Here is a 25,374-nt window from a genome sequence, read left to right on the forward strand (position 1 = left end):
CCCATGGTACGCAAGCAGCGCCGTAGCCGTACGGCCTTCACGCAGCAGCAATTGTCGGCGCTGGAGCGCAGCTTCGCTCGGGCACCCTACCCGGACGTGTGGACGCGTGAGAGTCTCGCGCTCACCACCAACCTACCCGAGGCACGCATTCAGGTACGCGATGGCCCTTTCTTTTGCAGTGACACGGAACTGCTAAGGGCTCTTTCTGGGTATAGTATTCAAAGAAGGGATGCAGAGTGTGATCTGTGGCCGATACCAGCCACGTCTTTTGCCGCGCTAGCTGTGTATACGTGCCGCGGTGGCGACTCAGAATGTTTAATATCCCTGTAAATCATCGCGTGGAGAGCAGAGTTGTGCTGAGTTGCGTAACAAATGCGTTGCTGCCCTGACGGAGACGAGTCTTCCTGTCGCAACGGTGGCTTGAACGGCGTTTCCTAGATCTGCCACTGCTAGTATCTTAATGCGTACCTTTCTTGCTCTTTCTGTGGCTCTCGGTGTATTGAGGTTTTTCTCTTTTGTTTGCGTTAGTATTCGAGGGACCATGCCTGAAACTCAGGTGGTTGCTTGAGTCGGAACAAGTCCAGCAATCTGGGACATCGACTACTGCGGCGAAGCCGACCCTGGGGCGATGCGGTTGGCGTAACTCTATGGGAAGCATTTTTTAAAAATCGATTACTGTGCAATGGCTCATTTTTTGCGATTTGCACTTTAGGCACTAAATCCCGACAACGTTCTCACGGTATATGTCGAGTGTTGTCTAATTCCACTGGCTGGATTTTTTTCCTAGGGCACTTTTGTAGACCCATCGAAAATGCATGGGGTGATTTTTAAAATGTAGTTTGCAGCACAGTAAAAACTCATCCGCTCATTGCACTCTAGTGGCACATACTTTAGGTCTCTCTATATATGTAGGTCCAGTTTGGTTTTAATACGCTGGCTGAATTTTTTTTCCTGGGGAGCTTTTGTTTGGCTACTATGCGGCAAAGCATGTCTACAGGGGCAAAAGATTCGTCCGCCGTGGAATTGATGGGAAAGAGCTTGCGGACCATGTCAAAAATGGACACGAATGTGCAGCTGTGATGCATATTTGCTCCATGACGTATAAGGAAACATGATGGTATTAGATTCTGCAAGAAGGAGCGGGCCAAATGGCTTTATGGAGTGCCATCGAAGCGCGAAGCCTGGTTGCGCGCCCCCCTTTTTCTCAAGTTTCGGTGCATGGTAAAGTGTTTCATTTGGTATTTAGAAAGATAAGGTGCTTAGACAGATTTAGTATTAGGCAAATTTTTGACACAAAAGGACTTCGCCAAATAGAGCACTTGTTACGTGTGTTTACGTGTTACTTGTTAGGTGTTTACTTAATTTGTTACGTGTGTTACGTGTGTTTAGTGCAATGTGCCGACAATGCGAAGGTTTGAGTATTATCAGTGTAAAAACAAATTGAAAGGAAAAACTCATGATCTATAGTGCGCGTGACGGAACGAAATAAAGAGGAAAAGATAGTCCCCGTGTTACAGCGAAATTAAGCAGCTTCGTCTCGTTTAATAAACCATCCCGTTTTAGTTTTAAATGCATAAGCATTTCTATGCCTACCAAATGAGAAATTTCTCCGTCCGTCACGTAAGACGAATGCAATGGCTCATAATCAAGTAAGGCAGAGGCTACAAGCGCTCAGCGAAGTGAAGCGAACAGCGCATACATTCATTGAGATCACCCATACAATACACAGAACTGCACACGTTTCAACAAAGAACAAGTGCAAAACAAGCATCCGAACCATGAATAAACATTGCATGCTCCCTCAGCAATTGTAGTGGTGGTTTTGTAACAGCTTAGCTGGACATCCAGGTTGATAAGGACCGATAATAGATCGTAAGGGTCGGATCGTGTTCGATAAGGTTGATAACGACCGATGAGGGTTTATAAGGGTTTATGCTGGTCGAATGAAATTTCATACCATTGATGATGACACCGGGCAGCGTGGGGATTAGCAAGCGGCATAATGCTTGTGCATACTTAGGCAACTCCCAGACGAGTTTCTGCGTCATTTCTTCTTTCAGTTCGGAAGTATAACTTAAATCATGCGTGCCTGTTAAGTGTAAGCAAATCTCGCACTTTATACGCGAAGGTAAGGTTGTGAAGGTCTGAGAAAGTGGAGCCGCAACCGCTGAACTACACCGGGTAAATTGTTGTAGGGCCTGCTGTGAGCCACACGATTGCTTAGCTGAACAAATTGGTAATCTCTTGAGAATACTTCTCGGAGCCCCGCTTTGTCGGGAATATTTCCTCTCGTAAGGTGACTCTTACAATGTCCTCGTAGCGCAACAAAACACTGGTCTGACGATCGTTCGGACATGACTAACCTGATCCCGGGCTTTTAAATGCAGTCGCACAAAATCGCTTGGAAATACGAAGGAAACATACAGTGCGTTTGTTTCTCCACAAACTCAGTCGTACTGTGGGGAAACAAGCTTCTAGTTTATGACAGCGGTATTTCCCGTACACAACTTTTTTTTTATTATTATTGTGAAAGCAGTTATATGTACACCCTAGGCGCATTTACGCCGACGTCATCCGCGTCGCCTTCGCTGTCGCCGAGATGTTCCGTGCGAAGTCCAAATGCGATAACATCGCGGCCGGATGCCGTATGTTGCCGGTGCGAGTGGAAGCGTGCCAGATTCATCTTAGAAGCCTGGTGGCTCAATCTCGAAGGTTATGAAAAACGGCGCGCAACAATGCCTTAAGCAAGCACGTCTCGCTGGGTATTGTGTGTATTACACGGACAAACAGGTACACGCAGAACATCAACTCACCACTCTCGGGTTGCACTAAATGCTGAAGAAATTAAACATTCACTGTTAAGATCACCGCGTACTATCGTCAGTCAAAGCAAACAGCAGAGAAAGCTTCGCTTACTCTGCTTACCACACTCAGTCGGATCCACATAATTTTATTGCGATTGCAAATATATGGACACTCCAGGCACATTTCCGCCGTCGTCGTCGACGTGATGTTTCGTATAATGTCCAAGTGCGATAACATCGTGGCTGCGCGCCGTATGGTATGGGTAAAAAGCATGACAGGGTGAGCAAAGAATGGTTGCTCAGTCTCGCGTGCGCAAGGGAGGAAGGCGGGGAAAAAGCGCCCCGTCTTCCATCGCGCACAAGGCTGCAGTGAAAGTGGGGGACGTTTTACTCCCGTGGCGGCTACGTATGGCGCGGCTGAGCGCGGCCGCGCGGCCCTGATCTAGAAAGCGATCTGCGCTGGGTAAAAAGTCTAGGCAGGCCGATGGCTGGGACCCTATAACGTAAAACTATTCCAATCTGTTTTCCTTCTAATCACCTGATGTCCAATTTAAATAACCGCCAACGCAAGCATCGGGCGGTGACTCGTAGCATTGTTTCAGAAGGCTATTTAAACGCTCTCCTATTTTGTAGGAGGTCACATGTTGTTTGCTTTCAAAAGGAATAGCATTGCCTAACTTAACATATATTTCTTACCTGATTGGCTGACCAAGGGCGATGAGCACGCAGAAGTGGAGGGGGTAACGTGGGGCCGGGATAGCGCAGTGAAAGTAGATAACCTGATGAGCAGGGTGTTGCCGGCGTCCGCATTTGCCCTGCTTCTTCTTACTTAGCTTTCAGTGTCTGCTATAAAATTACGTCGGCGTGCAACGGAAACGTAACAATGCAGCTAAAACGAATCTTCAGTGAAGAAAGTTTGACACAGCGATGTCGTTTTCGTGCTGAAAGGACTCGACAACCATATAATGTCACGCAAAATTTTTAATATAGGCAAATAAATCCATTCTCCACGGCAGCTCCGACTAGTCAGTGCCAGAGCGATCGGCGGGTACCCACCTTCTATTGATGTCGGAACGGGGCAGTGTCCGGCTATTAAAAAGAAAATTAAGTTTTGATCGGCGTAATAATGCATCTTTAATGCGTACAAGCCACCTTGACGCAGTGATTTTTCAAGGTTTTTGGACGTCAGGTGACAGACAGGCGAAGTCGACGCAGCCCGAAAACTTTTGACCAATTGCGGATGGCTGATGGTAAAAAGGCATAGAATCGAAAAATAATATTTTTCTGTTGTTCGCTCTCACATGCATAATTAGTGTGCACACGTCATATAAGAGTGAGTAGCTCTCGCGGTTTTTTAACAGCGGAGCTGTTTAAACCGAGCGTTAGTCCGTAACCTGCGGACAGAAACTGTAGGCCGATCCTGGCGGTAGTGCAGAAAGGGTCCAAGCGCTATGACACATACCTCTGTGAACTGGCGAAGCTGAGCCTGGTTAAGTCTAGCTAAGCATGGTTGGGACTACTTAAGCTTAGTCTCTCATCGATAGACAATCGATGGTCAACCAGCAGCTAATCGATAATCAATACATGATCAATAAATTCCGGAAAATGCTGGGAATGACTTGGTAGTGCTTAGCCTTACTTGGTTAATTTAGTTAGTAAGCGAATGTTTACAGCCGTTTATGCAGCTGATAAAACGACTAACCTTAGTTTGCACAGCTGTCTAATAAATTTCTGTCGCAATCAGTGATTCGCCTGTCGGGCGAAATTGACCTTATTGTTAATAATATTGTAGTTAATATTATTATTACTCATTACGCTCAAGCCAGGCGCAATACACATACAAGTTTCGAATACAGGCGCAGTTCTGTCTTCTTGCGACTGAGTGCCGATAATTTTTTTCGAGCAAATGGGGCTCAGCGTGTCGTTTACAAAAAGCAGCTTGGTGTCTGCCATTGCGGATATGATGGCACATGCATGTTGTAAATCCGGTTTTCTATTGGATGGCGCATATCAGCACGCAGAAAGAGAATTTCAGGTGGTGGGTCGATTCCTTGTTGGAAAAATGGATATATTCTCTCGCACAAGCCGTTGCTTTAAAAGTGAATCCAAAGTACAAGTGCCCAAAAATGGTGGTATTAGGTAGTGTGCGCTCTTTCCCGTCTCTTGTTGTTTTCTTCCTGTTTGTTTTGGGCAGCGTCTCAATACATTAACATAAGGTCACTGTCTCGTTCGACGGAAACACCTAAACAGTGCGACGTGTGTGGCGGCGTTGTGTAGGGATTCGGGGAAAAAAAACGGTCAAATACGATATTGAGCAGCTGATTGCTGCACTCTCGTTAAATGCTAAACGCTTTTTGGGTGGCATGACACCGTTTACACACCCTTACGTTGTCATTTTCTTGGCACATGAAAAATTTGTGCTCTTCAAATGAATGTTCTATGGTGTAAGTGCTGCATTGTTTTGCTTCTTTTATTTAATGTACTAAGCTTGAAAATGCCGCTAGTCAGACATAATAGAGCACAGAGAAGAGGCCCAACTGCACGCGGCATGGTCTTATCCTTACAATAAATTCGCTAACGAGACAGATCATGAATCCAACTACAAAATGATATCTCGCACCAAAGGAATGTGGGAAAAACCACTAACTAGGACACACTAAGTTCGACAATCTTATTGTTAACAGGTGATTCAAGGGTGACGCAAGGCGACAACTGTTGCATATGACGGCGTGCATACGACTAGACCATCAATAGAACAACATGACTTTAGTGAACCAAGAACCAATATGCAGGCCATGCGGTAAAACTTTATTATAAAAACAAAATTTCAGCATTGTTCGTACAACTCAACGCTTGAAGCCTGTGTATATTTGCGGCGGTACGTATATGTTTTATTGCTGCATGACCCAATTTCGTTATTAGCCTGCGTAACACCGTGACTAAATTTCGCCTCATCGCACGCACATTTAAGCCTTCTTGAAAACAGAACCAGGGCGATTCAGTCACTGGAACAGCCTTTCATTTATTTATCACACAGTCCCATATTCGCTCGAGGAGGATTATAGCGGGTAGCATGTATACACGCATTAAAACTTTTTTCAAGGTAACATTATAAGAAGTGATACCCGAACCAAACAAGATCTAAAACAGAGTAACAAAGCACCAGGGGCCGAATTCACAAAGCTTTTCGATCGTAAGTGCTGCACCACGATTGGCTGACACCTGCTTCTGCGAACAGTTTTAGCGTGAGAACGTTTTTGTGAATCCGGCCCCAGTATGTAGAATACAGTAGTTACCATGAGCCTAAAAGAAAAAGATTTGGAAATTAAAGGCGTGTAAAATTGTTATACGTTACCAGGAATTTCGGACATCGTCGACCAGCGCCTCTACCGGCCGCCTCTGAAACATACGCGTTTTCTACGAGAGAGAGTCGTTTTTTTTTTCAAATAACTAATCACAGATGCCATGTTTTAAAATATTCCCGTGGAAATAGGCTCTTGGCGCTTAGCCCGAAATAACATGCAAGTGGTACCATTACTTACGGCAGAAAACTCGTTCCAAATTGGGTGCGAAGTTTCAATTATGGGAGTCTATTGAAAAACCAAAATTTTGGAGGCTTTTTTGGCCAGTAAAAAGCAATTTGCGATGAACCTATTGCATTGACTGACGTAATCCTAGGGATTTATCAACTTCAATGATTTATCAACTTCAATGAATCAGCTTTCAGCTAGTTGCAGCAGCAGCTCTTGAAATGGCTAAGAAGTCGTTCCAAAATCGCAGTTTTCATAACAAGGTCGCGGAATTTATTGTGGTACATATATAAACCTAGTTTTCGCCAACAGCAGCGCTTCGAAGCGGTAGCCGAGCGTGTTGAGCAACCACAGATCAAGATCACTGATAACCACGATCGTGAGTTCGTAGGTTTGAAGCCAGCTTTGCCGCGCTTCTTCTTATCACTTTGTCGCTGCTTAGTTTGGCAGTTTTCCACCCGATGGCATATTCCGAAATGCAGGACATTTGGTTATGGTTCTCGTTTAGTTTCTTTCTACTGTACCAACGTCTTCCTAAAAAAATAGCTGGCTGGTTTCGAGAACATGCGAACGTGTTTCCAATCAACTTTTGCACGTTAGGTATATTGTATTTTGGAAAATAAACCCAGGTAACGTGTTTTGAAAGTACATTTCTTTCTTAAGGTGGATATTTATTAAGACATTACTAAGAAATATTTTGCCTTTTCAGCTACGTCTTGGGAAATGCGTGTTTTGTGCAACTCTTGTGCGGCTTGAAACGTGCCACAAATATAAATAGCGCCCAGTGTGTGCAATTAAAAGACACAGAAGTAGAAAAGTTGGCTGCAGCCACAGACGTAGTATTTTTACAAAGGAATACAGTTGAAGCTATTTGACTGAGTGTATTTGCATTATATCAAAGCAGAATTTTTGCGTATACCTGACCTTCGGTGCAAATGAAGGCTATCCGAATTATTATTGCACAAGCGTGTTTGCTTAGTACAAACCAGTACCTCAAAACATAAACATTTTACCCTCAATATGCTGCGCACGTGTCTTATCGTTTTGAACCATTCCCATATACCTTCACAAAATTCGAGAAATACTAAAAGTCTTCATATCCTTTTACCCTTTTATCACAACTTACGCAGAGGAGTATTGGAAATTATGCGAAAAGACTCTGGGACGTGTTAATGTAGCCTGTCGTGTGAAAATAGAGAACGACTTCAATCACAGACCACACCTTTATTGAATTATGCCCACAAAGTTGTGCACTGTTTTCGGCTACAATTACCGAAGTTGCCATATAGCATTCTGCTGTTCTGTTCTTGGCTAACTCTATAGTTGAATCAGGTCACAGCACCATGATATGATTACTGGGGCAATTCTTTAGTAATTATGTGCGAATATTCTCCTACCCTAAATTTAACATGTTTGAATAATTGAAGAAACATGAGAAAGGACCGTGACGGTTTGCAGAAATGTTCCTTTATTATAATCGTTTACGACCCATATCGGTATGGTCGTTTTGTCATGATCACGCCAGCGTGCACTGAGCATCATTTATCATTTGTCTACTGCCTATAAATAAAATACAAAAGTGTCATTCCTTGTGTGTGAGTAGCACAATGGCAGCTGAACCTTTCACATGGTCCTACTAAGCCAAACCTTCCCTTTTCTGCCATGGTGCCACAGGACATGTCAATTTCACACTTGATTTTCGCCCTTTCAGTTTCCTAGAAAGCATAGGGAGGTACACAAGACGAACAGGCGAAATTTTGAAGTAGTCCTGAGATTTTAGTAAAATTTCATAGGCAATCTTATTATCCTTTATTTGTTTACAAATTTATTACACCTCATTGGTGATAATAATGACACTACATAGTAGTTCAGTTTTTACACTTAATACATCATGTCTGAGATGGCTGTCCTGAAAATTAACCAGGTGTAAGCATTGCATGACGTTGCTTGGAAGGCCATTCATTAAAAAATATGTGCAGAATAAAGAAAATACAGGTGTTCAATGGCACAGTCACCGTCAAAAGTTTACGCGGCCGAGATTCTGAGAATAAGCTAGTTTATTTTCAACGAAGCTACGCCCAAAGTCGGGTAATCCCGACTTTGGCATGATGCTTGCGACTTTTCTGGTTCCGGACGAGCGAGTTCTTTGTGTATAATTCAGGCGCCTGGCATCGAAAGGCTTACACCTTTAAACACCGAAAGGCTTTCACAGTCACTTCGGTAGCTCCACGGAAAACGCGGACAATCAGTCCACTTTCAGCATAAGCGCTCTGACCCAAGACACATATTTGCGAGAAAGGAGCTCCTATATTACCCATAGCGAGAAATGTATCCACAAATTACACCTCATTATACCGATGTGTTTATGAGCCGCACTCTGGTGCCTGTATTCTGTATTACGACAAAAAATAAAGTTTGTGCAGTGTTAGTAGACTAAACGTAAAACAGGAAATTGAATCCCGGCCACGGCGGCCGCATTTGGATGGGGGCGAAATGTGAAAACACCCGTGTACTTAGATTTAGGTGCACGGTTAAGAACCCCAGGTGGTCCAAATTATTCCGGAGTCCCTAACTACAGCGTGCCTGATAATCAGATCGTGGTTTTGGCACGTAAAAGCCGATAATTTAATTAAAATTTAAAACCTAGATGTTCCTAATCGTAGTGTTTAAGGGGAAATAAACATGCACTCTTAGCGCGCGCAGAAACTTCGCCGGTTTCTAGCGAGGGGAGCTTCCCGCCGAGACGCAGCAGACCCCTTCAAGCATTGACAGTGCAGCATGCTGCCGGCCGAAATATACGGGTGGTGGGGTGAAACTCGGATGTGGCAGGGGCTGCCATTGCAACGCGAGGATAATTGGATGTGACAGACGTTCGCGCCGAAGATTAAAAATATTGTCGATATTCAAGCGACAGGTGTGCACTATGACGTAGCCAAACATGGCGGGTTTTATTGGTGGATCATGAACGCTATCACAGAGAAGGTTTACTGCAAAGCGTTATATGGCGGGCAGAGGCGCGGGGGGGGTTTAAAGCGATAGCCCTGTGGCGGCCCATGGGCAAAAAAATTGTACCTTAAGTATGCTTACGTAATTTGAATGCGAAAGCATTATGACTCCTCTTAGTCATTACCAATAAAGACTTCTTAAGTATTACAACCTGTTTGCGATCCTTCCTTCGCTTTCTTTTCTCTGCGTTCATTAATCACCAGACCACAACCATTCAGAACTCATCGCCAAGTAGCTACGAGTTGATATGGTGATCGACTTTAATCCACCTTAACCAATTTTAATTCATTGTAATTTACTTTACTTCACTTTAATTCACTTGACACCACCTTAAGTCACCCTTCTCTAACTTGTAACTTTATTTCACTTCACTGTAATTCACCTTAATTCACAATAACTACCCATAATTACTACTAATTAACGTCGTCATACCGTTTACTATCTTCTCTATTACTACTGATTTCATTCAAGACGCTGATGAAGTCACATTGACTTTTGATACCACTCGTTGTGGATGACGCCGGCTTTCCTGCCTCATGGCTCATGTAATGCTTTCGCATTAATGACTACTGTAGACGACAACGGTCCGTCTGTCCGGCGCAGAGTAAACAGCTTTCCCACTTTCATTGCGATTTGCGCAGCCCCGGTGCGCAGCGTCCCTTCATGCTCAGAGTTGCTGCAGATAGTTCTTGCGCGGAGACGAGGGGGAGCGTGTATACTGCTCTAGTGCACGCCGATATGGATGGCACAAGACCTGAAGCAAGTAGTATACAGGGTGTTGTTTCCGCCATGTTCTCTGCTCTGTGCCGAGTAGAACGACTTATATCCATTGTCGCGGCGTGACGACGCTCGGCCAACGGCGGTGCCGGTGGCGCGAGGAAAAGAGAGGCCCTGCGTATACAGGGGCACTATCCCTCACTAGTACACGGGAGCCCAAGCCCAGAGTCCACTAAAGTTTGCTTAAGGGATTTAATAGTGGAGATGTGGTTTATGGTGAATGAAAAAAATAATCACGATAAGTAAGCCAAAGAATGTTGATTCCACTGTCAATCTGCATCAAATCGACAAATTTAACACATGAAAAATTTTCTATAATCGCAATGGAACATTCGCATCACTTATGCTAAAACACTGCGTTGGATCTCATGTAAAGTTTTCATTGTTGTTGTACTTCCTCTATAATAATAATTTATTAATAATGTAATAGTAGTAGCAGTAGGGGTAGTAGTAGCAGTAGCACTGATGGGACTTCAGACCCCCCCCCCCCCCCCCCCCCCCGAAATTATTTCGTGCTGGCATGAACCGCCGACCAGAACAACCACCGGCGCCGGGAATAATTCTGGATTTTGTCCACAATGTCCTTTTCACGCTCGAAAACAGATTTCGGCACGCACTTTTGCGAACTCGGGCTGGATTTCGTCGCAACGCCCTTGGCACCTGGACTCGCATAACCCAAGGAGCCCCATCCCAGCACAAACTGTCAATGGTTTTTCGATAGCGAGCGGGCGTGTTGCGGCATTTCGCAGCGGCCGCGGAATCTACGGAGCGCATGGAATTCAATTCCGAAACTTTATGGGTATAAAGTTCTCAAACTTATGACGCGAAAGGTGCACTGACATTTCCAAAGGCGTGCTTTAGATTTTCAATTCTGGAACTTTATGGGTTTAATGTTCTTATAAACTTGAGCTAACATGCGCGCACTGGAGCCCTCATGTCCAAGCCGTTTCAGAAATGGAAGGCCGCGCTCGCAATCTTCCACACACACGAAAATACTAAATATGACCGTGACTGCCAGCTGGCAGCTGATAATTTTCTCCAAACATTTTCAGGAAGGGCGCCCGATGTGATCAATCAGCTGGACCAGGGCAGGCAAAGTAAAATAAGAGAAAACAGAAGAAAGTTAAGGCCTATTTTTGAGGCGGTTCTTTTTTGCGGACCACAAGGTCTGGCTCTCCGTGGCCATAGGGACAGTGGTCCTATAGATTTAAGCAAATCCCCTCTGAAAATATTGGTATTTTCAGAGCGCTTCTTCATTTGCGAGCTGATTGTGGAGCTACATATCTGAAGAACCATTTGGATGTTTCCCCAGTAATACCTCGCATTTGAGCCCAGATGTACAAAACCAAATTATAGAAATTTGTGGTGAAATTATCAAAGAAAGCCTAGATGCAAAAGTAAATGGTGCAGGCCGCTTCTCCATATTTGCTGACGAAACGACGGATTTCCGGTATCCAACAGTTCACTGTTCGTGCAAGGTACCTAAACAAGGATGCCAACGACATCGAAGGAGTACTTTTAGGTTTTAGCACCGAAAAAGATGCCCTCTCTCATTGCGACTGCAGGTTCTATGTAAATGTGTAGAAACGGCTTCAGATTCTAGCCACCGTTCCAGTGACCACTTCAAGCGCAGATAGTTTATTTTTAACATGAGATAAGAAAAACTTCTTGCGCTCTACAATGTCTGAGGAACACATGGTTAGGCAGGCAAAGTAAAATAAGAGAAAACAGAAGAAAGTTAACGGTCTATTTTTGAGGTGGTTCTTTTTTGCGGACGACAAGGTCTGGCTCGACAAGGATGCCGACGTCCACAGAGACGTCGGCATCAACGTGTCCGAAGTCATTGACCGCTTCACTAAACTTCCCCGCCGAGTGAAGTTTGTCCTTTAGCTGGGAAGCGGCAAAAATCAATGCAAGTAAAGGTTCTGTTCCTTCGGGTCCATAAACGCGTAATTATGAAAACGTATGACTGTTCATTAGTTTGTAAAACCGCAGAAATTATCGCCGTTTATTCAAACAGGTAGCATCATGATCAAAGCTATCGTGTGAAAACTAAAATTACGAGGACATCAATAACCAATTTTTACCGACCTTTTTATTGAAAGCCGGCCCTCGCGGCGCTTCCCAACAAACACACTCGGATATTGGGTAGTTCAACTTGCCGCATCATCTGTGGCTTTCGTTTGGTCTTTTCTTTCCTTTTTAGCTACCCGCTTTTACTTCTGTTTTGAGCCGAAGCAATACCCTTCCTTAATTTTGGGTGCAGAAAATTTGTCGCCGCTCTGCAGGCAGTTAAATAACACACTTTCGTACAGATTTTTGCATTATTCCTCTATTATCTACCCATATGGTGCTGTCGCGACCGCCGCATGGCCCAATTACATATCACGAGTTACTTTCAGACATAGCGCAAAAAAGTACGCACAACACACACGAAGACACGACAGACGCGGACGAGCGCTACTACCCACCGTTTATTTCCGTCAACAAACCCTCCGATTTATAAGGTGAACCACGTACACCAGTGTCACGCCCCTTTCCCATTCGAGGTGATAAAAAGAAATCTAAAAAAGTTAACAGTACTATGTCCCTCAGGCAACAGAGTTCAAATAGTTCAGTTCGGCGCTGTACAAAGGAATTGACGCTTCGCTTATACAAATATCTGAGTTCTTGTGGATGTAGAATGCTTCTAGAGCCACTCTAGCCGTGTAGTTTGTTGATTTGTCTAAGATAGTTGTCTCATAAAATCGTGCCTCGCAACCACACGTAATGATGTGGGCAACCAAATGTGCATACTTGTCCTTTTTTTCTTAATTTTTAGCGCATGCTCCCTGGGCCGGTCGTTTATGCACCGTTCGGTTTGGCAGATGTACACCTTCCCGCACAACAAGGGGACGGAGTATACCACTCCTGTCGCACACCCCACGAAGCGGCTATCTTGGCTTGTTTGACAACCTTCTTTCCTATCACCGCAAATTCGAGGGCAGAGCCTGGATAGCTTATTAGGAGCCGTGAAGACCACAGGAATACGATGCCTGTTCGCGACCTTCTTCAGGTTGTGCGAGACCTGATGCATATAAGGCATGGCTACGGGTCTCGCCATCCATCGCTGGGTCGCAGCCCTTTCCGCTCCAGTTCTCTTCTTTACCCTCTGCAGGATAGACTCGGCCACCGCAACAACAAGCAATTCAGGGAATCCCGCTGCTAAAAGGCGACCAATCAGATTGGGAAAGTTATGCTGCATTGAATGCGGGCATGACTTACGGAGCGCAGCATCCAGACATTGTAATGCGATGCCCCTTTTTACTATTTTAGAGTGGGCAGACTCAAAAGGCAGGGGATACTTCTTAACCCGTGGGAGGTACTCTCAGCAAACATGGCCTATACTAAATTTTAGCCTGAGATCCAGGAATTGTAACCCCTCAGTTCCAAGCAATTCATGAGTGAAACTCAAACCCTGCCCAGCTTGAATAAAAACATCTAAAACACTCCCAAGGGCAGTGAAACCGTCCTCTTTCTTTAAAAGAATTAAAAAGTCATCGACGTACCGAAGCACTTTGATTACCTCCCCCCCCATTAAAAGCCAAATCAAGCGCACTGTCAATATCAGCTAAAAATATGTCGCATAGAATCGGAGCCACGCAAGACCTAATACACATTCCTCTACGTTCCAGAAAAGGCTGCTCGTTAAAAACAATAAATGTTACACTAAGATAAAATTCTAGAAGCGTTAAATTATGAACCCACAAGCAAGCGGAGTTTTGGAAATCGCATTCGCCACTCTCTTCAATGCACTTCCCAAATGCAACTAAAAGCTTATCTTGAGGTACTGAATAAAACAAGTCCTCAACGTCAACAGACAAGCCATTATCTATACTCTCGTTGGGCTTCACATATTCAGTGACTTCTTCAGATTTCCTCACGCGGAAAGGATCAACAACCGTGAGTCACTTAAGGCTCTTCAGTAAAAACTGACTAACATTCTTTTGCCAAGCCCCCCCTTCGCTCACAATGGTTCTGAAAGGGACATCTACCTGATGTGTTTTTGCAGAAAAGGAAACCTTCAGACTGTTCCCCTTACTATTTCTAATAGCACTAGCAAGATCATTCAATTCCAAGTCCTTAAAAAATTTGATGAACTTAGTCTTAACCCTCACTGCACTTTTCTAAACAGCCACAAAGTTCTTGTCCACTGCCACTTGGGCTTTTTAATTGAACATGCCTTTCGGCATCACAACAAATCCACCTTCCTTGTCAGCTTCTAGGAGAACCAAACTGTTCTGCCAAACTGAAAGTAACTATGTTAGACCAACTAGCCCAACAGGCGGTCCTTCTGGAACATATCACGATTTCTGCGATCATAGTTTGGTCCTTGCCTGGATTGTCTGTCTTTCTATGCGTAAAGCTACTACTATGTGTGACTGCGCAACATGTCTATTTGTCTTGTTTGACGCATTACATACAGTGACGTTTGCTTAAATACGTGGATTTATTGGATACATCTACATATATTTAAACATCTTGTAGCGAGGCTTTGTGTATACAAACAGTGCATTTTGTTACCAGTGACACTTTTGTGCCCTTTATCAACTTGTATCTTCGCACTTGTATTTTCATTCTATTTTCGCATTTCTAATCTACATCTTGCAGAACTCCTGCTTCTTATATGTACTCACTGCTGCGACTATATTATCGGTGTAATTACAATACACGACCGGTAACAACTGCTCAGGCGCAATCTACAGCAACGAAGGACAGCGTCATTGAGGTTTTGCCCTGGCCGTTGCATATGTACAGTCACGAGCAAAAGTTTGTGGACCAAAGGTCGGGTATGATGGTATGATAAAGCTTTATTACGGTCCCTCGGAACGCGCGTCAGCACGTAGCGGGCCGCTCCCACGTCGGTACAGAAAGGCCGGGCCTCTCTGCTGCCAAAATTTTATTTTTTTCCTTCGCAGCCTGGGCATTACGGTTGAAATCAAGAGCGCAAGCCTACGTGCGCGTGATGGACCAATACAACGTATTAAGCCAATTCGGGGCCGTGCAGCTGCGCTTGAATATATTTAAATTTTTTGCTGATGCCATGGTCTCCAAACTTCTGCTGGCGACTGTACAAAAAAGTAAACAAAGTTCTTTAATGACAAAGATTTATCAAAATATTTGTGTTCAACTTGTTCTTTTCATGGCCTTTACGTTTTTCGCACCAGCTGTATGCACTGCTTTGCTGGTTTGGAACTGATATTCTATGATATTCTGATGTTCTAAAGTTCGCGTGATATTTCCTTTACTAATTAAATAGACCAAAAAAAACGCGGAAGCATTGATATCAGTTATTTCTGCCACAATTTTTGGGACATGCGAATATATTCTTTTATGAAAAAAATACATATTTTAGTTGACAGTGGGTAGCACTCAGTAGTTTATTTGCAGCCTCTAATATACAATGACATTGGCAATGGAAATGCAGTTATTATTGATGTATTTGATCCCTCGACCAATTCTATAAGGAGGAAGCCGCGCTGCAACGTGGGCTCCCCCTCTCCGAACAAAATTTCTGGCTATGCCACTGTGCAGTAAAGCAGGTCTTCGAACACTGACCAGTTACAGATGATTTTCTGCATTTACACCCGTCGCTTACCAAGAGCTTAGAAAGATGTTCGGCTGAAATGTAGCAAATTTTCTTTACAAAGCTACTAATTTACTTTGTTCACAGGAACCTCCCTGAGAAAACTGACGTCAATCCGAGCTTTTGTTGACGTGATTTTACTCTTTGCGGTGTCGGCCATTTTCGTTATGGCGCGGTTTCGCCAAGGTCACTGCCAATAGCACCGAAAATATAGCCATGCACCTAAGGCTTTCGCCTTCGAAAAACAGAAATTCCGTGGCAGTGAACATAGCTCGATCAGGCACCTGCACGCAAATGCGCAAATGGACTCATAAACTGAGGCCAACCGAGATTAAGGGTGTCAATCATGCGACTGCATATCCTGAAACATGCGCCCATCGCGACCATTTAGCAAGCTTACATTATTATTTTAGAATCAGCTTTCGAGAAATGAAGTGACAAAAGTGCATTTTTGCTTTTTTGATTCGACCGGACAAAAAGTTGGACGAGGAAAAGATGGACGGAAGGGGGGGGGGGGGGGTCGGAGGCCGCTCTTTCAAGGTTCTACACCCGCTTTCTCGAAGTGGGGCTGAGCCTCTAAACGACTATCAATAGCAGCAAAACTGCTGATTCACAGTAGACTAGCTGGCTGCTCGTCTTATACGCGCGGCGGTTATCAGATCAGTTATTCCTGATTCGCGCTCGTCCATGCTCGACAGTGAAAGCTGTTGTCGTGGTCCTTTTTTTTCTTTTTCTTTTATTGTTAAAACGTGTATTCTGTTATCGTCCAGTACACTTCGTGCGTCATCGCGCGAATTTCGAATCTGAAAGGTCCGTACGCCACGTGGTGTAAAAGCTGTGAACTAAAGGCGATGTCCGGAATTGCTGGGGTTGCCACCGACGAGAAACACGCTCAGTCACGACACGCGGAACTGGCTTATTTCCGGGCAAAGCAAACTTAAAGAAAAAACGGGGGGGGGGGGGGCGAGAATATAGCTGCCCTGACGGAGCCGCAACAAGGCTCCCCGCGCGGCGATGCATCATCGGCGGCGGGAACAATACACGGCATCGGGATGGCTATCTCAGCAAACTGTGCGACTATAAGAAAGCAACTGGAGAAACATGCTCGGAAAAATAAACCTCACGACTAAACGATTCGCGGCAAACATTTGGTATGCACGGGAGCGGACAAGCGGCACGATTCAACGGCTATACCGCTTGTGGATAGCGCGGCAAGTTACTACTCAGGAAACCTCCGAAAGCGCTGCCACTCACAAATCATCGCGCCGACGCGGTCGGCCCCCGGTGCGCTGTAGCATGAGCCTCGCGGTTCTTCCGGACACGTAACGGCGCAGTCATCGGCGGCAGCCCCGGACTTCAGAGAATGTGACGTCCAAGCGCGCGCCGGAGCCGCTGCGCCAGCGATGACGCCCGCGCACTACCCGGAGAGCCTTCTCTGGCGCGCGCAGGCTAGTTCAACGGTTGTCGGGCCCTACGCCACGCTCCCACCCATGCTCAGACGTGCGAGAAACACGCCAGACACGCGTAGTGTGCCGCTCTCGGGAGTGGTCGCCGTGCACGCGCTGTGGCCATGGGCGCGCCCGGATGTCTATTAGCATGCGCGCTGCACGGGCGCACGCACAATCGCGGCTTGCCACCGTCAAATACTATAGCCGTGGGTTTTAATACTGCACTTGGCCTGCGTGATTGCACTCATTCAATTCTTCTCCGCTTGTAGGTCTGGTTCAAGAACCGGAGGGCTAAGCATCGCAAGACGCAGAAGCAGCTGGGCTCCGTGAGCGCAGTCAGCAGTGCAAAAACCGCCGCTGAGGTCGGCAGACACGAAGTAGAAGAAACGTTCGACGGTTTCCGTCCGACCAAAGGTAGGAGATCCCGAAAACGCCAGGGCAAGCCCGCGAATGAACTAATTTTCTCTTTAGCTTCGACTTCCTTCCCCTCTTCTTCCCATGTGGTTTCTTTTTTCGGTGCTTATATAAGGGGCAACGAAAGAGGCCACGAAAGGCGCCGAAAGCAGACAACAATATTATACTGGCCAAGTTGTCGTTTTCTACCGTGTCGTACAGTATAACACTTGAAATAATTGCTTGCCAAAATCATCTAGAAATAACACCGTCGTAAGATCATAAGCGAGCTGCTGCATGGACGTGAACTGAGTTTGCCGCGTGTAGCTTGCCGAACCAATCAAACAACAATGGCAAGTGTTGTATTGGACCACAAGGATTAAAAATGCAATATTGACGCGAAATTTGGGCGCAAACAAAGCGGCGGTAAGGGCAATATTTTAGCTGCGCCAAATTAAAAAAAAATTGCCCGTGGCAGATAGCACAATTCTAATCCTTGATAAAATTTACTCGATCAGGCGGCCATTACTTCCACGAGAAATCAATGCGCCTAATTGAATAATAAACATAATTACGCTAATTAACTTTACGCACATAATTACGTAAATCACTTTACGGCACATATCTTAATCTACAGACTGTAACTGGTGAGCTTCTAAGGTGTATTCACTTCGAATGAATTTTCTGGGCTGCGCTAGTTTCGAGAGATGAATTTTCAATGTGTCAGACGAAATGCATTGGCGTTCCACTTATTTTTGTGCTCAATGCATAAAACAGCGTTTTTTTCAAAGAGGTAACTGCAACACGAATGCATTTCGTCGGACACTTTGAAAATTAATATCTCGAAAATAGCGCCGCCCAGATAAATTCATTCGAAGTGAATACCCCTTGTGAACTCACTGACTATAATTCGTAGATTGAAATATGTGCCTTAATGTAATTCATTGAGAAGTTAATTAGCATAATTATGTTAATAATTCAATTAGGCGTTTTGATTTCTCGTGGAAGTAATGGCCGCCTCATCAAGTAGCATAATGAAGGATTAGAATTGTTCTACCTGCCACAGGTAACATTGAAAAAAATTGGTGCAGCTGTGTACATATACCTTGTATATATGTATACCCTGTATCCATTTTTCTTACTATTAGGATAAAACCGCCGGTCACACTAAATGCTGTCTGTCCGTGATTGAATGGCGAGATCCGCTGCCCTTCACCGGCTTTTATATCGACAGGTGCGCAACAGGTAATTAAACTTTGCAGCCTCCGGTGTTCGTGCGGCCGGCCGCACTCCATGCACGCGGAAATACGGCGAAATACGGTACGAGGCTCATCGTTGCGCTGAGGCACTGGCTGAGCCAGCGGAGGCACAACGGCCACCTGCCCCTCGCGGCACTTCAAAGGCCGGAAAAGAAAAAGTGTCTGATAAGCAAAAGTTACTAGCCGCTGACAGTGGCAAGACGGGTACACTCGTAATAATTTGTCGCACCTTTTTCTTCGTTAATTACCATTTAGATTTCATCTAAACCACCATGTCTAGGTAGCTCGCGTGCAACATTTATTTCTTTGTGCGATGCAGGGCACCCAGCTTCGAAAGTCCACACAAATGAGTCTACGGTGGCAGGAGAGAACTTGCAAGATACGCCAAGCGACGACCTAAGGCGCGTCCAGCAACAACGTCGAGGGGAAGGTATGCATGTCAGAGCAGTTTAAAGGCTAAAATCTGGCAAAAACTATGACTATGCAGCTGAAAGTTTGGAGAAAGCGCATGCTAAAGGGCCCCTCACCAGGTTTGGCCATTTAAAACAGACAAGCTCAGCGCGTACTTCACGCGCTCACGATCGTGTCTGCAATGTGTTAAAGCGCTGCGCTGTAATTTCAACCATTTGAAATTTCAAACCAAAACCCGCGCGTCCTCCCTCTCAGAAACCGCCGCTCTCAGCAAGAGAGTCGAGGTAACACGCACAAACGCTGTGAAGTAAAACACTTTCCTAGCAACGTCACTCTATGACACGTTACTTCGGTAAATCGTCCAATGCGGAAAGCGGAACGTCGCCACCGGGTATGCGCCGCGCCGCAAAATAGCAACAGAAGAAAAAACAAAGTAGCAGCTTCGCCCGAAAGACGCGGCATCGATTGAGATAGCAAATTAGTACACAAATTAGTAGACAACTATGGCCACTCTACACTGTTCAGAGGGCGCTACGACGTTTTCATTTTTCACCCAGCGTCGCCGACACCGGCCGCTAGAGAGGTGATGAAAATGATACGCCATTCCAAACGATAGCGGTCATTTCGTAGCTCGTCTGAGTGTTATGCCCTGCGCATGCGCACTTTCAACGTTTTCACTACTCGGACGCTCTTGCCCCGTGATAAGCGACCGAAATTGTCCCGTCGAATGTATGCAGCGTCCCACCAGTTTTGCTTCCACCACTCGTTAGGCTGTGTGTTCTGGCGCTGCTGTCTACTCAGCGAAGCTTTAGCGCAGGGTGCCTATACAAAGTAAGGATAGTAGTTTTATCGGCCGTATAAACTTGTAAACTTTCGATGATTAAATTAACAAGCATGGTGCCACGCGCGCACAAGTAACCATGAACCCATCTCGCTCGATGACCACGGAAACTCGCTGTCAAAATGCTGGAGTGAGGAAGCTCGGCAGCACCAGCGAGCAAATTGACCTTCGTGCTGCCTCTCGCTTCAACGCGAACTAAGCGGCGAAAACACAGCGCACACGAAGCTATGAGCCCTCGGCACACCTATCTGTAGTAATCACAGATCGCTTTCAAGATAGGGCCCGCGCGGCCGCGCGATATGGAGCAGCCGCCGGAGAAATGTGATGTGAAGCGTGATATGATGTTATCACCATATTAAAAACGAAAACGAAGAAAGAGGCATAGGATTCGTCAAAGACCAAAAAGCGTGAGGAAACTCGCGTGGAAAGCTGCGTCATAAGTACCAAGAGAGATGCTTTTACCGTCGCGTCGCGCGACACTAAACATATGACGAATGTCATATGTTTAGTGCCTGTCACACAGGTACTTTGTGTCGCGATCGAGTTCGATCCGGATCGGCTGTTTCTACGCGGGCACTTTCGACCACGACTGTGTGCAATCCGGATTCAGTCCATCGCGATAGTAGGGCCGGTATTTTGTAGGGATGCCTTTCCGATGCTAATGCCTTTTCGCGCTTATCGCGCTTGCTTAGTGGTCAGAGCGACGGTCCGCAAACGTTATCAACGGGATCAGCCGGCCGTGAGCGGTGGATGATAAGATTAGTATAGAATAAGGCATAACGCATCGCTACAAAATACCGGTCCTAGGCTGTCGCCTGCACCGTCTGCTGATTGCTCTCACCCAACTCGATCCAGATTGTTGCACCATGTGGCAGCGACCATTCTTGATCGCGATCGAAAAATTTGGTTTGGATCGGGCTTGATCACGGACGATGGTGCCCGTGTTTCACCGCTATTAAAGAATGACGGAAAGTCAAAAGCGATTGAAACCGTCGCTTCCCTCCTCTCGCAACATGACTGTCCGAGTCGAGATGTCGCAGTACGGTCCGTGTTATTTTGACAAGTGGGCTATCCAATCATACGCATGTACTAAAGGGCTCAACTGCTCAAAATTTGCTACTGCAGAAATGTTACCGATCCAGACGCTTGTCCAATGAGATGGCACGCTCTGTCAAACACGCAAAAGCACAATGTGCGTCGCGTGCGCAAATCAGCAGGCGCTCTATGCGTCACTCAAAACATGTCAAAGTAGAGTTGTAGTGATATTCCCGTCGTCACGAGCAAATTGTCACGACTGAGCTACAAGGCGAAGCGACAGTGCTACCTCGAATAATATAATTATAGCAAGCATTCAAGAAAACGGCAAACTTGGGCATTCCGGCTTGCTTGATTCTGCGGATGGTGGTAGGCGGTTTTTTGCACGCGCGCCGATAGATGGTGACGCGGCTCTCTGCTAAGGGAATGCCACGTACACACTAGCGGCAAAACGCGCGCGGCGCGCCGCCGGCGGCAAAACGCAGCAGCGGCAGGGCGGCCACACCAACCGGCGGCGCGCCGCTGCGGCAATCACGTGACAGACTAGACTCCTCTCCCTTTATCGAACTATCCGCGAGCTCACGCGTGCAGATGATAGTGCGAAACGAGAAACAAGCGGTCGGGCGGGTCCGCATGGCACCAGTTTCCCGCGCGCACGTCACGGAAGCGGGCCGCTCTCATTGGTCTCCTTCATCCGCGGCACGCGGCAAACCGCAAAAAATCGGTCCAGGAGCGATCCCTGCCGCGGCAACAAAAACCCGTTTCGCGGCTGCTTTCGCGGCGCGCGTCTTGCCGCCGGCGGCGCGCCGCGCGCGTTTTTCCGCTAGTGTGTACGTGGCAGAAGGAGTGGCGCTAGCGTCTCGCGGCAAACTTGGGGTTGGGAGCCCTACGGGAGAAGGCGGGGAAGAAACGTCGCTTGCGAACGCTACTCGAGGCAGAGGGAGAGGGTGTCCCTGTTCGCTCGCCCCCTGGCGGTATGGAAACAGGACATTCAATGTCTTCTACCTCCTCCAATAATAAACCTATTTTAATAATTATTTCGGTGAAACCATCCCTAGGCGGCAGAACTTCCAGTGCTTAACTAAAATTTGCAATGGGGCCTGGTGAGGAGCCATGTAAAGGCACAGAATACCCCACAAGAAGTTTCACTAAAGATAACTTCCCACGGCACTAAAGCTACAATTGTGACAGCTACTAGCAATTAATCTAATTCGAGGTATTGACAATGAACTTAAAAAGAGACAAGGGAAGAGCTGACAAGGTTAAAAGGGTTATAAAAGTAACTGGCCAGCATTTCTTGCCTTCTTAATTGAAAAGAGAAGTTCAATGAATTGAGCACAGCGAGTACTGTCTGTGCAATGTGTGTCGTATATCTTGTAGCGTGATACAGATGTTCACGTTCTAGTGTACTACGAAAATGTGAATACAAATACAGCTAAAGAACTGCGTAGTGTATTATGGCAAATGTGCTCTTGTGAACTTTTAGACGATGACTGCGAAAATGGCGTTTGCCAAATTAACGCCCCCTCCCCCATTTTCTGGAACAAAAATTGAGCACGGCTATACAGAGCTGAGAAATTGAAACGCGATACACGGACCGCTTGCAGCCGGCGCATTGTGCGCAACCGGGGAGCACTGGGTGATCACTTCGGGACCAAATGCAGCCACAATGCGTCGCAAAGGCTCTTCACCTTCATCGTATACCACAATTAATCAGTTTGGTGGCATCCCCAAGCTCCAGCCCTCAGCGCTGGCGCAAAAAGCACCGGCAGCCACGTGCTCCGAGTATCGCGTTTCAATCGCATAGCACTGTACAACTTCGAACACGGAGGTTGCCGTAAAATATTACATACTTGCGTTAAAGAATTTCGTTTACGGTATTTTGCGCGTTAAAGAGTGCCTAGATGTTACAGCCTTTTTCTGTGCCTTGACAGGCATGCGCCTAGTAGACATGAATCTAAATCCCTTTGGCAACTGATACAAGTACAAATTTTCTTAATTCTCGAAGATTCTGGCTATATCAGTGGATGATAAGACCATCTGTACTAGCTGGCATTCACTGGTATCATCTGGGACAAAGTAGCTGCACGTTACCTTCGTGTGCCGCTTCAGTGGCTCGCATTGAGCTTGCGATCAGAAGCATGTTGCAGGAAAAAAATTCGTAAGAAGCTATAGCCGGCAATATTTTCGCAGCAGCCAAGCTTGTCTCTGTCTGACACTGTACGCGTAGAAGCATCATTTTGTGGTGAAGGGTCCTTGCGTGCTTCAGCGAGAGCATCTTTCCCCCGTATTTCCTCGTGGCACTTTGAGATGCTGCGACGAACTGCACGACCTTCGGGACTGGTCCACATTTTCCAGTCCCTTCTTCGTAGCAGCTAGCACTACGCAGACGCCGTGCGAGGTTGTACCGCCTGCGGGTATAGCCCAAGTTGTAACTGAGAACAGGTTGTAACGTTTCTTCGCCAGAGTACATCAGTAGTTTTGCCATCGTCGTCGCCGTCATCGTCTTGCTTCTCTCGTCCCACACTTGATTTGCGTTGACATGATCATAGGCTTTTCGTTCACAAAAGGGTCACAACCACTTCGAGACCTTTATTGATCTACGGTGGCCGAACAAAGGAATCCTGGCAATGAAGCCAACGGTTGGTAAAGACACGTCTTGGCACTGACGAAGAAAAGTTCCTTAGTCACAACGTTGGCTCCATACTGATGATTCCTTTGTTCGGCAGCTGTTGATAATGGACTTTATGCTGTGTTTTACTCTCACAAACGCGTTTATCTTTACACCTCTGTAATTCTGGAAATTCAAAGTTAGGCGTATAAATGCTAAGTTATGCTTGTAATGTCCATAAAGAAGTTGAGTGATACCACGGGGGCTAGCGTGACGGGCTAGTATAGCTACGCTAGACTACCCTGGCAGTGTTTTGACGCCACCTGCCATATGTTGCATAATATTAATTTTCTTTTACTCTTTCATTGTTGTGTGAATTCTAATCGTTTTCTAATTTTATTACTTTCGTTGTGTTCTACACTACTTTCTGCGGATTGTGGACTCTCTGTCCGAAACCGCTGACAATGTTTCAGATCTGTTTTACTTATGCCTTTAGTTTGATAATACGTAAAAGTACAATGTGATGTACTAAAAGGGCGCTAAAAGGGCGACTCCAAAGGGAAAGGGACCCGACGCACGACGACAGGATTTCGTGCATTTTGTCATTGATGTGCCTGTACATTTATTAATTCGCCGCTTATTTGATTTTCCTCCGAAAGAATACAAATACCAATGGCATCTATACTCTGTACGAATGCCTATGCACGTACGTATAATTACATCAACAGCTCGTAGATACAAAATTTTCTATTGTTGTTCAGTCTATAGGGTAGAGCGACAATGTGTTGACGTGCTGCTGAAAGCTTCGGATGTCAAGAGCTGTTGCCGGGCGTTTTGTGGCGTGACTCCTGCAGCGCTCCTACTGTGGCGAAGCTCGAGAGAAAGGGACTAAGGGTTATTCGCATTAATACCTATAATCTACACCTCTAGGACCTATGCTCTAATTCATATATTCTAGATTTGAAGCGATGGAACGCGAAATGCTTTCACGCGGAGCCTGGATGTGCGCGATTGTAATCCGGTCAGGCGCGTACGGTATAGTATCTCTTAACTAGGGGAAATGCAGTGCCTTACGCGCAAAAGTGCTGGAATCCATATTTATTTTTCTTCCTCTCCAGCACCTTTGGCCTCTTGCGTCACTCATCGGCATCCAATCACGGTGGACGATGCGGCGTGCAGGTCGTGGCTAAGCTCGCGGCCGCTGCTTCACGAAGAGCGAGCGTCGGCGTCCTTGCGAATGGCCATGGGCGGCGACGATACGCTCCAGCCACTGCACTGTCCGCCGATGAGAGGAGGCGTCCGGTCTGCGGCTGAATACTCGACGCCACCGCCCAGTGTTTCCGACGCAGCAGCCATGCTAGGCTGTGCAGCGAGCCCCGAACAGCAGTGCTGGCCCGGATTTGCCTCATCGACGGTGTACGTGGACGCGGCGCGAGCTCGCCAGACGGCTTGCGCCTTCTCGGCGAAGCTGGCGCACTGGTCAGATTACTCGAGGAGAACGAGAGCGTCCCACGAGCCGACGTAAGGTTGTCCTTGGCTGTGTGGCCGTGAACTCGGTTCAAGTAAAGTTCTTGCTATCCAGTTCTGAAGCTTTATTATCTGAAAGCCTTAGCGGAGAATAAATTCACTTTAG

General features: G+C 46.2%; 1 protein-coding gene across 1 annotated transcript; it reads left to right on the forward strand.

Annotated features, from left to right (window-relative positions):
• LOC119444834 (diencephalon/mesencephalon homeobox protein 1-B) lies at positions 1 to 25,266 on the forward strand. The gene is made up of 4 exons (XM_037709179.2): positions 1 to 153; positions 17,461 to 17,605; positions 19,163 to 19,273; positions 24,860 to 25,266. Exons 1-4 carry the CDS (start codon positions 4 to 6, stop codon positions 25,264 to 25,266), a joined length of 813 nt encoding a protein of 270 aa, XP_037565107.2. The 5' UTR covers positions 1 to 3.
• The last annotated feature ends 108 nt before the right edge of the window (positions 25,267 to 25,374 follow it).

This window comes from Dermacentor silvarum, chromosome 1 (genome assembly GCF_013339745.2).
Source record: "Dermacentor silvarum isolate Dsil-2018 chromosome 1, BIME_Dsil_1.4, whole genome shotgun sequence".
Lineage (NCBI taxonomy): Eukaryota > Metazoa > Arthropoda > Arachnida > Ixodida > Ixodidae > Dermacentor > Dermacentor silvarum.